Source organism: Chelonoidis abingdonii, chromosome 6, assembly GCF_003597395.2.
Source record: "Chelonoidis abingdonii isolate Lonesome George chromosome 6, CheloAbing_2.0, whole genome shotgun sequence".
NCBI lineage: Eukaryota > Metazoa > Chordata > Testudines > Testudinidae > Chelonoidis > Chelonoidis abingdonii.
This window is the reverse complement of record NC_133774.1, coordinates 130,764,329-130,779,337: the sequence shown is the minus strand read 5'-3', so window position 1 is coordinate 130,779,337 and position 15,009 is coordinate 130,764,329. Positions and strand designations below refer to the sequence as shown.

Genomic DNA, 15,009 nt, shown 5'->3' with positions numbered 1-15,009 from the left:
CATCCCCTAGGAAGGTTCTCTGGTCTCATCACATGGAAATAGAAACACAGTAGTGCAAGAGTATCATACACACAGGACTGGCTCACAGTTTTCAGCCAGCCAGCGCACATCAGAAATGAAAGGCAGGACATCTCCATTTCAACTTCGAGTTTCTGAGTTCTGGTCATCGATGCAGCATTAATTCCTGCTTCTTTGCTTGCTTGTCACCTCCCATCCACAGGAAGGAGTGAGATTGGAGTGTTATAGGGTCCGGACAGCTACAGGGTAAAGCAGAGACAAGTGTTCTGCGCCCTTGATGGGCAGCTTTTTGGTGGTATAGTAGTGGATGACTTCTGGAACGCTGTCAAACGGGGGGCTGTTCTGACCCAGGATGTATTTCTCTTTGGTTTTTGTCAGTTTCATGTGCATAAAACCTTGACTGCTCCTGCGAAGGAAGCAAAGGAGAGGGTGTTAGTACCTGCACACGCCTCCCTCCCCCGCCCAGGACACAGTTAAGAGGTCAGCATCAAAAAGCAGTTCCTCTTTGCCAGCAACATGCCACTGCTGCGTAAGAACAGTGAGACGGTCCAGCAGCACAGAACATTCACACCGATCTTCTGTCAGAGCAGGGTGTGAGGTCTTCCCTGCATCAGCACAGGCAGCCGGTCCATGCCAATGGGGAGCCCTGGCTCTGTGCTGATGCCAGCCCGCATGGAGCAGTGCTCGGCAGCCCCAGAGATAACGGGCCCTTTCAATGGCTTTGAGCCTTCATTCCCAGAAACTTCTCGGGTTTCAGCCCTTTCCTTCCCCCGGGATCCCAGCAAGGCACTAGTCCGGTCCGGTCCAGTCCAAAGCTGTACTGGGGCAGGGCAGCCTGAGAACAGCTGGTGGCCCCTTCCAGGACAGCTAAGCATCACCAGCTCCTTGCTGTGGCTAACTAGGGACTCGGGTCGGGAAAAGCCAAGGGCCTTGGCCTGGAGAGGTGACACATTTCAGCCTTTTAAATGATCGCGAGGCGAGGCCCTGCTCTGTCAGCCCCTGCAAGAGGACTGAGGAGATCACTGAACTCTCCCAGGGTGGTCTGGGGGTCTCAGGTGCTGCAGAGGAGTCGGGTTGCAGCTTTCCGGCTCCTAACCCCAGGCAGCCCCCATTCCCACCAGCAGGTAACAGGCACCTGTGCAAACCCCCTTCCGAGAGGGGCCCAGCAACATCCTTTGAATCAGCAGGCGACTGGATTCCTGCTGCCGAGGGCCCCAAGCACCGTGGAGTCCAACCCTCAAAGCACCTGCACAGAGATTTCTGCGGACGAAACAAGCCCATCTTCTCCCGAGCTCAGCCGAACCTTCCCAGCACAGCAGGCCCCGCCTTTCCCTGGGCCTTGACAAGGACAGAAGCGTGTTACAGGCTGGACCAGGGCTACAGCCCTGCACAGGGGGTGGTGTGGGGCCGTCCCGCCCCACCAGGTGACTGTCTCCAGCAGCGACTGTGGCGATGGGGGCAGAACAAGGAGCCAGAATCTTGCCAGTGCAGCTTCTTGGGCATGGTCAGGGGATGGGAACAGGACCCCCACTTGTGTGCCAGCCAGGATGGGGCGGTGCCAGTGTGGCCCTGCCTCTCCCAGCCCTCTCTTCACTGCTGGCTCCTGGGAGGGGCTGGTGAGCAGGAGTGAGGTCTGGTGAGAAGCCCACATGGCAGCGGTGCAAGGGAAGGCGGCTTCTCGCGTGCCCCCATGCCCCTGCCCAAAGCCATCTCTGCACCTGGCCCTGAGCAAGCACAAGGACTGCAGGGATTTGCTTTGAAGGTGCCGTATAAAGTGTTTTCTGGCCCTGGCTCCCTGCTTGGATGCCCAGCTGTATCAATTAGCCTTAATTCCCCCTTCCCGAGGGGATGGGCACAGTGGGGGTGGGGGAGGAATCGAACTGCAACGTCCCCTCTGGCCAATAGCAAAGGGGACATGTCTCAGAGCTGCCCTGGCACTAGTCCGCTTGGTGCATTGTCTCAGAAGGGCAGGGGTTGTTTAACTGCACAGGATACAGTGGCGGTATAAAGCGAGCAGCGTTACTCATTTCCACGGGCATCAAATGACAGGCAAATGCAATGACGCGTAGGCTGTCCATGCAAGACGCCAGTCAGTTACACAGCAACTGCTTGAGCTACTAAGCATCAAGAGCAACCTCCAACCCACACTCCACTCATGGGTGTGGAGCAGAACTGCAGTGTTAGGGCCAGAAAACCTGGAGACATCACCCCTGGACTCCAGGCCCTGGGCACTACAGGGCTCTGTTCTGCTTTTCTGCCAGGTGGTGCAGGGACACAGGCCTCACCACCCAGCACGCAGGGCTCCGGTACTGGGATCAAAGCACTGCACACACCCACTCGGAGTAGCTTGTATCCCTGCGGGGAGTGGCAGTCGGGGCGCGGAGACGACACAAAAACAACAGGCACTGACTACTGGACATGGTGCAAAAGGCAACAAGTTGTAGCGTGATTAGCACTGCTTCCTTGCCATCTTTCCACTGCCGTTTCCACTAGGATGCAGCATTACTTTATGAATAAGATCAACATTTAATTTTTAGCAACAAACAAACAAACAAAAAAAAACAACCCATCACCGTTCTGTGAAAACGATGTTTGGAAAAGCTCCCTCCTTCCATGTGCTAGAAACAACAACATCTCCTAGGGAAGAGATGAAAGCTCAGTTTTTCCAGATTTGTTGAGGCAAATGACCCTTCTCTGCCAAGCAGAAATCACCGCAGGCCCTGTAATTACAGCTTTGCAAGCTTAAAAATTTTGATTTTGATTTCAATTTTTTACAGGAATGATTCTCTTTTGAAACTTAACTGCTCTCTAAATGATTTCCTGCAAGCCAAGGGTGACATCTCTAAATACGTTCTTATGAGGAGATATAGTGTCCCCTTCCCTTCAGTTTATTGTCTATTTCCTTTGCTGGTAAATGGCTTATAAGTCTGCCATTAAATTAGCAGGATCAGAGAAGTAGGTGCATATGAATTGAAAGAATCTGGCCCGAACTGGACAGCAGGCTGTTAAATGTCTTCAGGTCTATTGCTCAGGCAGTAAGGGTGGAGTCGTGCTACTTTTAACAATATTAAGGAAGAAAGAGGAGTTAACATTCTTCATGTTCCCAGGCAAATGCTAAATACTATGAAGTCACCCCAGAACAGTTAGTGTCCTCAAAGCAACCAGCTCCCCTGCATTCACAAGACAATTCGCTTCGGCACTAGCACATTACCACATTTTCAAACCCCCAGGCTAGGACACTTCTGGGGGACATGTTTGAGGTTAGCAGAGTGCTCCTCAGACAGCCAACAGCTGTTCTCTTTCCCAGTGTGCTGGTGTCTGCAGCGGGCCTCTGGCTCACAGTGATGCGGTTGGACTGGTTATCCAGTCCCTTAGCGCCTGCATGAGTCGATGGGGACACACTGCACAAGTGTCCTGAACATTCACTCAGAGCAAAGGAGTCGCCTAACAGCCACACTTCTTTCCCCTCCATGCCCTGCTCAGCACACCCAGTGCTACACCACAGCGATGCACAGGGGATAACGCAGATAAAGAGGCGGAGATCTCGCCACACCCACCCCATGGGAGAGAGAGGAGCAGGGAGCGCTGTCCCCCTTTCCCATTTTCTTGGCCTTTCCCCCGCAAATGGACGCTGTCGTTATAAACGATCCAATGCTGCGACTGGTGAAACAAAGCCAGGCCCTTTCAGAGAGCCCCAGAGGTGCGAGATGCTGAGGCTGCACTGGACAAGCTGGCTGGGTCAGATCTCCGGGGCAATTCACTGCCCGGCTCCAAGCACCCAGCCACGCATTCGGTGTGACGGAGCCTCCTCCGCCCACCACAGTCTGTTCTCCAGCGCACACATGCTCTTCCCCATGCCCTGCTCCAGCAGCACAGGCCTGCCTGAGCCAGTTCAGCCCAGGGGCCAGAAAGTCACAAGGGGAGCGTAAGGAACCAAGGAGCTCGATGGAGCTGGCTGCCAGATTGCTAATTAGCAGCACTGGCCTCCATTAAAACAGAACCTGCACACTCCCCTCAGCGGTGCTGCACCCAGCAACTGGAGGGCAATGGCCCTGTGGCTGCACAGGGGGCAGAGCGCGGGGACCTCTGCAGGTCGAGGGGCTGGGGTCGGTGTCCCCGGCAGACTGGAGATGGCGGTTATGCCATTGGATCCTGTGGCAGGAGCAGAGCTGGGTAAGCCTTGAAAGCCAGAACAAAGACTGGGTGAGGTAGTGAGCTAATGGAAGGCTTCAAAGAGGAACTGATGTGGTCAGAGCACCCCTAAGAGTGGAGCAGAGAAGGGGCCTGCCATGGCAGAGGTGGCATGAACCAGCCAGCAGTAAATCCAAGCTGGAAATGAAAAGAAGGTGCCTAACCACCAGATCGACGAAGCTCTGGAACAGTGAGGGGCAGACAACCTGCCTAGCTTTGAGGTAGAGCTGGATACGTTTGTTGTGGGGATTATAGGAGGGGCTGCCTGAGATAGCAGGGATTGGACCTGACGACCCAGGAGATCTTGTCCGATGTCCCTAGAGAGTCGGTGGGAGATGGGGAGACCCTGGATGCGTGTGAACTCGGGGCATCGGGGAGAGGCAACTGCTCTGGGTTTGAGTTGTGTAGGGCGAGGGAGGAGACAGGCCCCAGCCTGTGCGTGTACGTGACAGGATGGCTCTGGAGGAGGGCAGAGAACAGGAAGGGCTGGGCCTAGCACACATAATCGGGTGTTGGCCAAGTGGCCAAGCAATAGGCACAGGCGTCAGGGAATACAGGACTCAGATTGACAACGTCCCTTGCTGCTTCCACTTCCAGGCCTCCTGAGCGGGGCCTCAGCACAGCACAGTGGGGTCCAGGGCCCAGGCTGCCCCCCGGCTGACAGCCTGGCAGGTGGAGAGTCCAGCAATGAACTGCTTTTCCTCCTGCTCCGGTGTCACTGTGCGAAGGGAGGCAGGACTGTGCATGAACAGGAGCAAGCCCCCAAGCAGCCCCTCGCTGCACCTGTGCGTAAGGCCCAGCCTGACCCCAAAGACAACTGTCAATGAAGGACCACATCTGCTTTGGGGTCATTGGTTCTGGCCAGGGTGCATACAGGCATGCACCCCCCACTCCGATCTGCTCCTGCCAACATCTCCCAGCCCAGCTGGAGGGGCGTGGGCTACTCGCGCCAGGAACTAGAGAACGTGACCCTAAGGCTTGGAGAATCCTGCTACAGCCGAACATCCCAATCCCTCTGCTGATTTTTCATGATTGTTCTATTTCCTGCCAACTACAGCCCAGCCGGTCAGACCAGGCCTGGACCGGCTGGCTGGGGAACGGGACAGAAGGCTGGGAGAGGGCTACCAGGCAGACGGCAGCAGAGGTGAGCTGTGCCACTGGCCACGGCGTCAGAATGCTGGTCAGAAAGCAGCTGACGCTTTGGAGAGATTTACTTCTGACTGGCACTCGCTGCCAATCTTTTGTTCGGAAGGAGACCAATTGCGGTATAATTGTGGGTTTCTCCAGTACCACCCTACATACCAGAGACCCTCACTTGAGGGCAAGGTCAGATTTCTGAAGCTGGTTCTTCCCTTGATTACAAACCCACAGAAATGTAGCTTCTGTTAAGATCACTGTAATGCCACCGTCAGTTTACAGCAATGCTAAAGAAGCCAGAAACAGCAGCCCTGTTTCTCCAAAAGAGCAGAGCACTTAGGTCATTTTCTGCTTCTTTGATCAAACAAGCTGAAGGAGCAAGCCATAAATACACACCCCTCCTAGCGGGTGACTTGCCTAATTAATGCACCAAAGCTTTCAAATAATATAGAACACCATTCATACCTATGCTAACACTGTTTATTAGCATAACAAAAAGCAATTTCTGATTTAGAGGATTATTAAATACTATTGCCTAGACAGAGCCTAATAATAGGAACAGTCCCCTTCTAATAATCAAGGTATTTAATAATACATTACACATCGTCGCAGCTGCTGGTGCACATCGCCTGCAGAAAATATGCCTGCCCTATCCCTCTTCCTTTCAGCTGTAATTGCTTAATGCATATTTCATGAAGAATGCAGAGTAACTTATGTTAAATCACTTCTCCTCAGGCTAAAATGACTTAAAAACACTTGTGTATAGTATATGATTGCAGGTGGGATGGCCGCCCGCTTGTGTCAGCATTTGTGATGCTATTATAGGTATCCAGGCACTGTCAGTCTCTGCTGCTCTGACCAGAGAACAGGGAAAATCAACACCATCATTTTCCAAGCCAAGTGGAATAAAACAGATTTCCACATCAAATCATGGTTTCCAGGTCTCTGCTGAACACATTCTTTCCCTCAGTTTGCACCGTAGTTCTGAGGAGCCTGATCCTGCAATCAGTGACAGCAGGATTGGGCCCAGAAGGCTCAGTCATTGCCCTCATCACACCATCACTGGACGGCCTCTCCTCCTTGCAACAGGGAGCACACACGAACTCGTTCTAGAGTGGGAGGGAAATGAGCCCACGCTCACCACTCACTAACTGCCCACAGATGGCTGCCTGCCTGAGACTAACGCACATCTTGCGAGTGCTTGACTCCACCAAGCCTAGCTCATTACAACTGGTCCTGAAATCCCCAACAGCATTGTTCACAGAGCACTCCATGTTACTAGGCAGACAGACAGGACCAAAAGATTTCCATTACCAACAGGCTATCCAGGTCAGGAATTGTGTCCGGGTTACCTTCGCTCTCACTAGTATCACAGTGATTGTTCTGAGACGCCCCATCACCAGAACATCTGGCTTCCTTCACAATAGACTTCAAAACAATAGATTTTCAAAAAATTAGACTGCAATCTTGGGAAAAATGATGGAAATCAGCAACTCTCCTACCCCATTTCCCACCTGTCTTCACTTTGAAGCAAGTCTGACACTTCCATCTGCTGAATCCATTTATTACCCTGAATTTACATTTCTTCGGCTTCTCTTCAGCAACACTGTGCTTAGCGTAAGGACACAGCGAAGTGCCTGAAAAGAACGACTTTCAATTAGCTGAAAGAAGAGAGGCTGCCCTGACTTTAAAATGTGCTAGCGTTTGTTTTACCGCTGGTTTACAAGAGTATCAGAGCAGAATGCCGGGGGATAGACTTCATCACACAGACCCAGCAGTGAACCTCAGTCCTGGTCTGCACCCCCCTGCCATGTCTCTCCCCAGTCTCCTGAGAAGATCCTGCCCCGTACAGATGGTATGCAACATGGAGACAGATTCACAAATGCTTATGCGCAAATAAATGTGTTAGTCTCTAAGATGCCACAAGGATTCCTCGCTTTTTCTGCTGATACAGACCAACACGGCTACCACTGAAACCTGTCACTAGGAACTAAGACACTCATTCCACCTGAGAACCCAAGCTGTAACTTAAATCCAGGTCTTTGTAGCTGGAAGGCGACTACATTAACTCATTGAGCCACGGAGCAACCATTGGGAAATATTTAAAATGAAGAGTGTGCAGCGCTTTGTTAGTTCCATTTCACTGGCTATTTTTAGCCAATGTAGTGACTGCATCGTTACGGCTGGGTTCAACATTCTGTTCTGGCCCACTTTTAGCAGTCGTTCATAACTCTCTCCAATTTTTTGGGTCTGGATGTTGTTCCAGGCTCAAATGCAGCCGCAAGGCAAAAGGTTTTGGAAAGCTGGAGATAAGCTGGTTTAAGCATCTTTTCCCTTTAACATCAGCATGACAGCCTGACTCCTCCCCAGCCCCTTCCCACTTTGCCTGTGCTCCAGTCACAATCACTGTGCTCATGCTGGCGGCAACTAGAAATATTGGATGACGTTTTTCACCATTCTGCGTGAAGGTGAGAAAACAATCAGTGTAGCACTTTGAAAGCTAAATGCAGCACCCTCAAGCACGTATGATGGGAGTTGGTTCCCCCCCCCCAGCCCCACGATGTTCAGGGCCTCTTGACACAGTTGTTACCGAGGCCTCTACTAAGTAGGTCCAGCTACAGATCCTGAGCCTGCTCCTGAAACCCCACCGCCGGCCAGGCCGTGTGGTTTTACAGGGACTTTAAGTTTCTCTCCCCCATGTTGCTGTGCCCAAAAATCAAAGACAGAGGCAAGTGACTAAGACCCAGATCCTCATAGGTTTTTAGGGACCTAACTCCCAGTGAAATCAGTGGCAATTAAGCAGATAAATACCTTAGAGACAACAGAGGTGGGCAGAACGCATGTAGTCAATTGCACACAGTGCTGTCATCCATTGAACAGTGAATAAATGGGAACATTTTCATGCCCATTTCCCCCCCCTTCCCCCCCCCTCGGTTTATGATTAGGAGTGTTCCGTTCTGGGGCACTCGGGAAGGCGGAGTATGTGAAGGGGGCATGCCCAGAGCAGAGCGTGGAGTACAGCCCATGCAACCCCACCACAGCTGCTAGTGCAGGAGCAGCTACTGCTCACTGCAGCACAGCTTTCAGCCAGTGGGTCCTGGCAGCAGTAGCTGCTGTGGAATGGTATGCTATGGGTCAGAGTGTGTGTGCATGGCTTCTCTGCCCTATGCCCACCCCCCACAGCAATGGTAACATTACATATGGGTCCTTGTGCTGGTCTTGCACTCGTGGAGCATTTGTAGAATGCGTATAGGCTGTGTAATGTGGCTACAATAACCTGCGCCCCAAGTCCTGCTTTCGGTTACTTGGGTGCCATTGGACCAAACAGGAATTCATAGATTCCAAGGCCAGAAGGGACAATATGAAGTCTGACCTCCTGCACAGCACAGGCCCAAAACCTGCCCCACAGTAATTCCCAAAGCAGAGCTTTTAGAAAAACATCCCACCTTGATTCAAAAACTGTCAGGGATGAAGAATCTGCCACAACCCTAGGTAAATTGTTCCAATGGTTAATTACCCTCATTGCTAAAAAATTACATCTTATTTCCATTCTGAATTTGTCAAGCTTCAACTTCCAGCCATTGGATTGTGGTAGACCTTTCTCTGCCAGATTGAAAAGCCCATTATTAAATATTCTCCCCCATGCAGACACAAATAGACTGAGATCAAGTCACCCCTCACTCTTCTCTTTGTTAAGCTAAATAGGTTGAGCATCTTGGGTGTATCACTAGAAGACAGGTTTTCTGACCCTTCAGTCATTCTTGTGGCTCTTCTCTGAACCCTCTCCAATTTATCAACATCCTTCTTGAATTGTGGGCACCAGACCTAGACACAGGATTCCAGCCGCAATCCACCAGCGCCCAACACAGAGCTAAAAGAACCTCTCTGCACCTAACCAAGATTCCATCCCAGATCACATGAGCTCTTTTGGCCACAGGAACACACTGGGAGCTCATGTTCAGTGAATTATCCACCACAGCTCCCAAGTCTTTTCTAGTCCCTGCTTCCCAGAATAGAGTCCCCCATCCTGTACTACTGCCTACGTTGTTTGTTCCCAGATGGATACACTGACATTAAACTCTATTAAACGCATAATGTTTGCTTGTACTCAGTTTACCAAACAAACAATCTAGATCACTTTGAATCAGTGACCGGTCTGCTTCATTATTCACCACTCCCCTAACTTGTGTATCATCTGCCAGTTTTATCAGAGGTGATTTTATATTTTCTTCCAGGTCATTGATGCAGATGTTAAATAGCGTACAGCCAAGAACCGATCCCTATGGGACCCCATTGGAAACAGACCAGCTTGGTGATGATTCCCCTTTTATAATTACATTTCGAGACCTATCGGTTAGCCAGTTTTTAATCCATTTAATGTGTGCCGTGGTAATTTTACATCGTTCTAGTTTGTTTTGTTGTGCGATACCAAATCAAATGCCTTGTGCAAGACAAAGTATATTACAGAGGTGGCCAAACTTACTGACCCTCTGAGCTGCATACAATAATCTTCAGAAGTTTGAGAGCCGCAAGCCACAAACAACCTTTACACACGCATTTTTAAAAATATTAACATCCTACTTACTGTATCGAGGCTAATTACTGCTAGACCTAGAGGCTTTGCGGGTCTCTATCCTGGTCATAAGTCTTTGGAAACCTGGTTGATATGTTGTCAAGGGAGTATGGAGGACTTCAGTCAGATACTGATTTGTAAGGACTGCACCATGTTTCAATTTTACGAACTTTATCATGGACTACAGTGATTCACAGCACTATGTTGCGCCACAATTTAAATGAGTCGCATGCTAGTCTTTTTGAGTTGAAGATACTTCATTCCTGGTATTTGCATCCAGAACTTGATTGTAGACCATGATTTACGCATCATCTTTAAAGCCTGATCCTCCTGGAGTTCCAATAGTTCCATTTCTACAGTAGATGTTTCTGTAACCATGGTTTTGGGAATTAGACAGCCACCATTGGTCATATCAACCATGAATGGGTTTACAAGAAAGGTGAAGCAGGATCTCAACTTCTGCAAGTCTTCAAACCTGGCCTGAAAGTCATCAAGCAGTCCTTATAGTTTACCTCTGTATTCTTTGAGTTAGTGATCTTCTACTTTGATTTTAGGCAATGTATTTACCCTACTCTTGAGATGGGGAAGCGGTTTAAGTCTCTTGACACAATGTCTCTTTGCAGAAGCTTTAACTTGTTCTGGAAGCTGAAGGCTGTCTGAGTAAGGTCAGAAATAATCTTACCCTTCCCTTGGAGTGCCAAATTGGGAGTTTGCAGATGCTGCATAACATCAGATCCGGCATCCACTGCTCATCGTTCAGTTGTGGATAGGACTTTTCCTTTCCTTCAAGGAAAATACTGATAGGTTCCATCAGTTCCACAAACCTATTTAAGACATTGCTGGTTGATAACCATCTCACAATACAAAAGAAAGAGAGACGCTGTTACGTTTGGCTTCCAGATCCAGCTCTTCAATGAAATTTTTGAACTGTTGATGCGTCTTCCCACTCAAGCAGATGAAATTGACAATTTCCAGAACTGTTTTCATAACATTTTCCATACTTGAAATATCTGCCTGCAAGATGCTCATGATGGATGATGCAGTGAACACACAGAAATTCCAAAAATTTAGGATCGCTTTTCAAAAGTTCGATAAGGCCTACTTTTCCCCCTACCATTGCAGTTGCTCCATCTGTTGCAACACTGACAAGTTTATCCAGCCTTTATCAAGTATGTTCTTCATGTCAACACTGTGGGTTGTTTCTTTTAGTGCCACTAAGTCCAACATTTCTTCTTTCACAATTACATCCACGGAAGACCAGCGAACAAATATCGCTAGTTGTGGCTTATCTTGTATATCTGTGGATTTGACGCAGCTAGGCTGAAAGCTAGAGAATTCTCTAGGTCATTTTGCATCTTGCTTGCAACTTCAGCACTGATCTGAGAAATTCACTTCTCTGTAGCATGGCACGAAACTAATTTACTGTATTAGTTGAAGTTTTGTGCTAGCTGGATCTAAAATTGCAACCACTTCCGCACTATTCGTCTAAACAAATTCACTATCATAATATTGTTTTGCATGAGTGATACTCCATACCATGACAAAATTAGCTTCAGTTGTTGTGTCAGCTTCCTTACTGAATGCCAAAAGTACTGTCTTGTTGACTGCTGAGGCATAATTTTAATGCAATTAGCTTGTTTTTTCTTAATTCTGATCCAGGAGGGTATGTAAAAGTTATTGTGATTTGCTTCATAGTGATGTTTCAAGTTGCTCTCTTTGTAGTGAGAACACGAAGCATTGCAGATAAGGCACAGGGGTTTGCCACCTTTACTAGTGAATGCAAAGTCTTCCTCCCATTCTGGCTGAAAACTTCGGTTTTCTTCTTCATACTTCTGTTTCTTACAGTTTGAAGATGTCATTGTCATCCACGAAATTAACGTAGGGTTAACACACATCAAAAACTATTCAAAATGTGGCTTATGAACAGTAAACACCACTGGTAGTGTGCAGCATGCAAGGCGATAACAGCACTAAAGTGATGAAATTTCCTATTATAATGAGCACGGGCTGCTGAAGCCCAGAGCACTGGCTCACCCTCTCCTGTGAGGGTGAAGCTGTGAGCTACAGTGCCTCCTGCAGGGCTGGAGCTGTGCGTGCCAATTTGCCTCTTCTCTCCCCACTTCCCACCTGCGGGGTAAAGTTCTGAGCTCCGCGAGCCGCAATTGACCCCTTAAAGAGCCGCCTCCGCTCCGGATATTACATCAATACTATTACTTTTATCAAGCAAACTTGCAATCTCATCAAAAAAAACATATCAAGTTAGTTTGACTTGCAAAATCAAGAACAGAATTTATTCCTAGGTTTTAGTATGTCTTTAGTAGTCTTAATATTTCTGGATTTTTCATTCTCAATGTTGCAAGTTGCCAAGTTGATGTCTGTTAAATCTAAGAAATTCAAAAACAGGGCCAGGGTCTCTTAAAACCACACAGTTTTGAAAAATCAGACCATCTGCCTAAGTGTTGAACACCCAGCAATGCCCACTGATGACCACAGAAGTTGCTGGGTCCTGGGCCTTTGTGAAAATCTTGGCCTACGTACAATAAGCGACTTCTAAAAATATAATCACATTTTGCTGACTTCCTGTCTATTAGCACAATTATTCTTTGCCTAGGTCCTGTTTTAGTGAAGCAAATCAAAAGCTTCGGTGCATACAGCATTTACCTCTTTTGCCTTTTCTTACTTCATTCATCGCCCTGGGCTTTGAATGCAGAGCGTGAATACTTTTAGACACTAATCACTGCAGTAAATGCCTTTTAAACACTTTTAGACCCAAACTGTTTACACTGATGTAATAGTTCGTGTGACACAGTTACACTGCACTGAGGGAAATATGTTGCAGCAAAACTACTGTCATGAAACGGAACCTTTGAATTAAAAGTTTTCTAGGCATTTTTCTTAGACTGAGTAACTAATTGCGAGGAGAGGGTGCCTATGTCTGCAGTGGTGGTTGGGGGAGAGGAGTCTTTATAGGCAGCTCCTGAAACTACACTTCATCTTACCTTGTTTTGGCATCGCTCGAAGTGGCAGCGTGTCTGACATATGCCAGAGTGGTTTTTTTTCTTTCTTTTCTTTTTAAAAAGGAAAAAATAATTCAAAAAAATTCTTATTCAAATTCTGGTGACTGGTCAAAAGAACAGGTCAAAAATTCTGTCCATTTATTTTTAAATCAGAAGATACCATTTAATTGGAACTTTCCATGGGATGTGCTGATTTTGATGACATCTCTTTTAAAAAATGAAAATGAAGAATTTCAATAATGTCAAAACATTCCACTTCAGCATTTAAGCACTATTTCCATTTTTCATTTTGAAACAATTGTCCGCATATTATACAGACAGCTGAAACAAAACCTATTTTTTTAAAAAACTGTTTCACGGAAAATTTTAAAATACAACATTTTGTTCCAATTCAAAATTGCAGAATTTCCTGTGAAACCAATTCCGGTTCCCGGATGGTTTTAGCGACTAGTATGCCGAATCCTCAACTTAGAAGCACGTAAAAATTGACCTTCTGGTGTGCGCGGTGCTTTTTTTTTTTGGATTTGGCTCAGCTGTGTTCTTCTCCAAGAAGAGATGATACAACAATAGATCATTCTGTACCTGACAGCGACTATCTCCACAGAGCAATTAACAGCGTCTCTCTTCTAGCACTGGCTGATAACATGTCCCTCAGCAACATTATCAAACAGGTGGGAAAGCTACAGCAGTGTCAGCCACAGTTCTCTATAAAGGATTTCCATCAGCTGCTTTGAAAGAGGGGCCAGATTGTTAGCCTGTTGGATAACTTCAAATGACAGGGTACTTCTGAGGAAAGCCAATCTACAAACAGCAGGGGCCCTGTCATTTCTGTTTAGATTATAAAAGGAGTAGGAATACATTAAAAAACCACTTTGGATAAAATGTTTATTTGAAGAACCATGAAAAATGTCCTAGCTCTTCCCAAATTGTACAGGGAAAGGGAACTAAGATTATCTTTTGCTATCTGAGTTACATTGCAAGGGCTCAGGAAATGCTTTAACTAGATTATTCAGGATTTCCAAAACACAGCACTGGTCTCGTTGCTTTCACAGATATGTATAAGGTTTCTGGTTTTCCAAGATCTGGGGTCTTCTATTCTACAGCCCAGTCCTGAAAACACTTAAACATGTGTGTAACTCAGCTCACACTGATAGTCTCAGCCTACTCACGCCTGGGGAGTTACATTTGTGCTTCTGAGTGTGCAAAATCAGGCCCTCGGTAAATATTTTTCTACACATTGGTAGAAGATACCAGAAGTATCTTCTGTTCTCACCCAGGCTTACGCTGATGTGACTAATGACTTAAAGTGGAATTACTCCCCTTCTACACCAGTCAGAGCAGCTTGGCCCTATTTTGACACATTTTTGCGTTGTTTAGATGACTTGTAGAGTAATCTCCTTCTAAAATAACCACATTGTGAAAAGCTTGACATTGAAACACCAGCCAGGAAGCTTGGGGCAAAGGCTGACTTCTTCATGCTTGACCGAGGCCAGTGCAGTGTCTCGGGAGCGGGAGGCAACTACTTGAAAGGCATATCAGCCTAAACCCTGAATAGCCTGGCCTCTGACAGGTTATCAAATCTTATACCGAGTCCAGGGTGAATATGGATTTAGGGGTGGGCATTACCAAGGGAATCCTACTCCCAAGACTGTCAGAAACAGACCACCGAGCAAGCAAGGAATACAGATACAATAGTTATAGATCTGAATATGGACTTTCAGATTAAGCTGAAGATTGGAGAAGCAAGTGTGCGTATGAGGTTAAAGCATGGTCGGGTTGCCATGTTGTAGAACACTAGATGAACATGTGTTTTGGCATGGTACTAATTCTGAAAATACCTCCCCTTCACCCCAGGGACATAGAGCCATCTATCAAGCAAGCATATACTTAGGCACTTGCACAAGAGATTTTCTTTTTTATAGACCTACTGAGCATCTTGACATGTAAGTCTGAGTTCATGAATTAGCACCCCACTAGATGGTAATTTCTCCCGTCATGTAAACCTGACTGCTGCTCAGACACACGCTGAATTCCATGGGCTGAATGACTTTGCATTAGAGTCTGTACACATGG

The 15,009-nt window shown here is 47.5% G+C and overlaps 1 protein-coding gene across 1 annotated transcript in view; it reads right to left on the bottom strand.

Annotated features, from left to right (window-relative positions):
- Window positions 1–249: 249 nt before the first annotated feature.
- The window catches only part of SHB (SH2 domain containing adaptor protein B), a 167,777-nt gene continuing 153,017 nt past the window's right edge, over window positions 250–15,009 (bottom strand). The window contains 1 exon segment of the mRNA XM_075067506.1: window positions 250–424. Coding sequence (XP_074923607.1) covers window positions 344–424 — 81 coding nt within the window. The 3' untranslated portion in view covers window positions 250–343.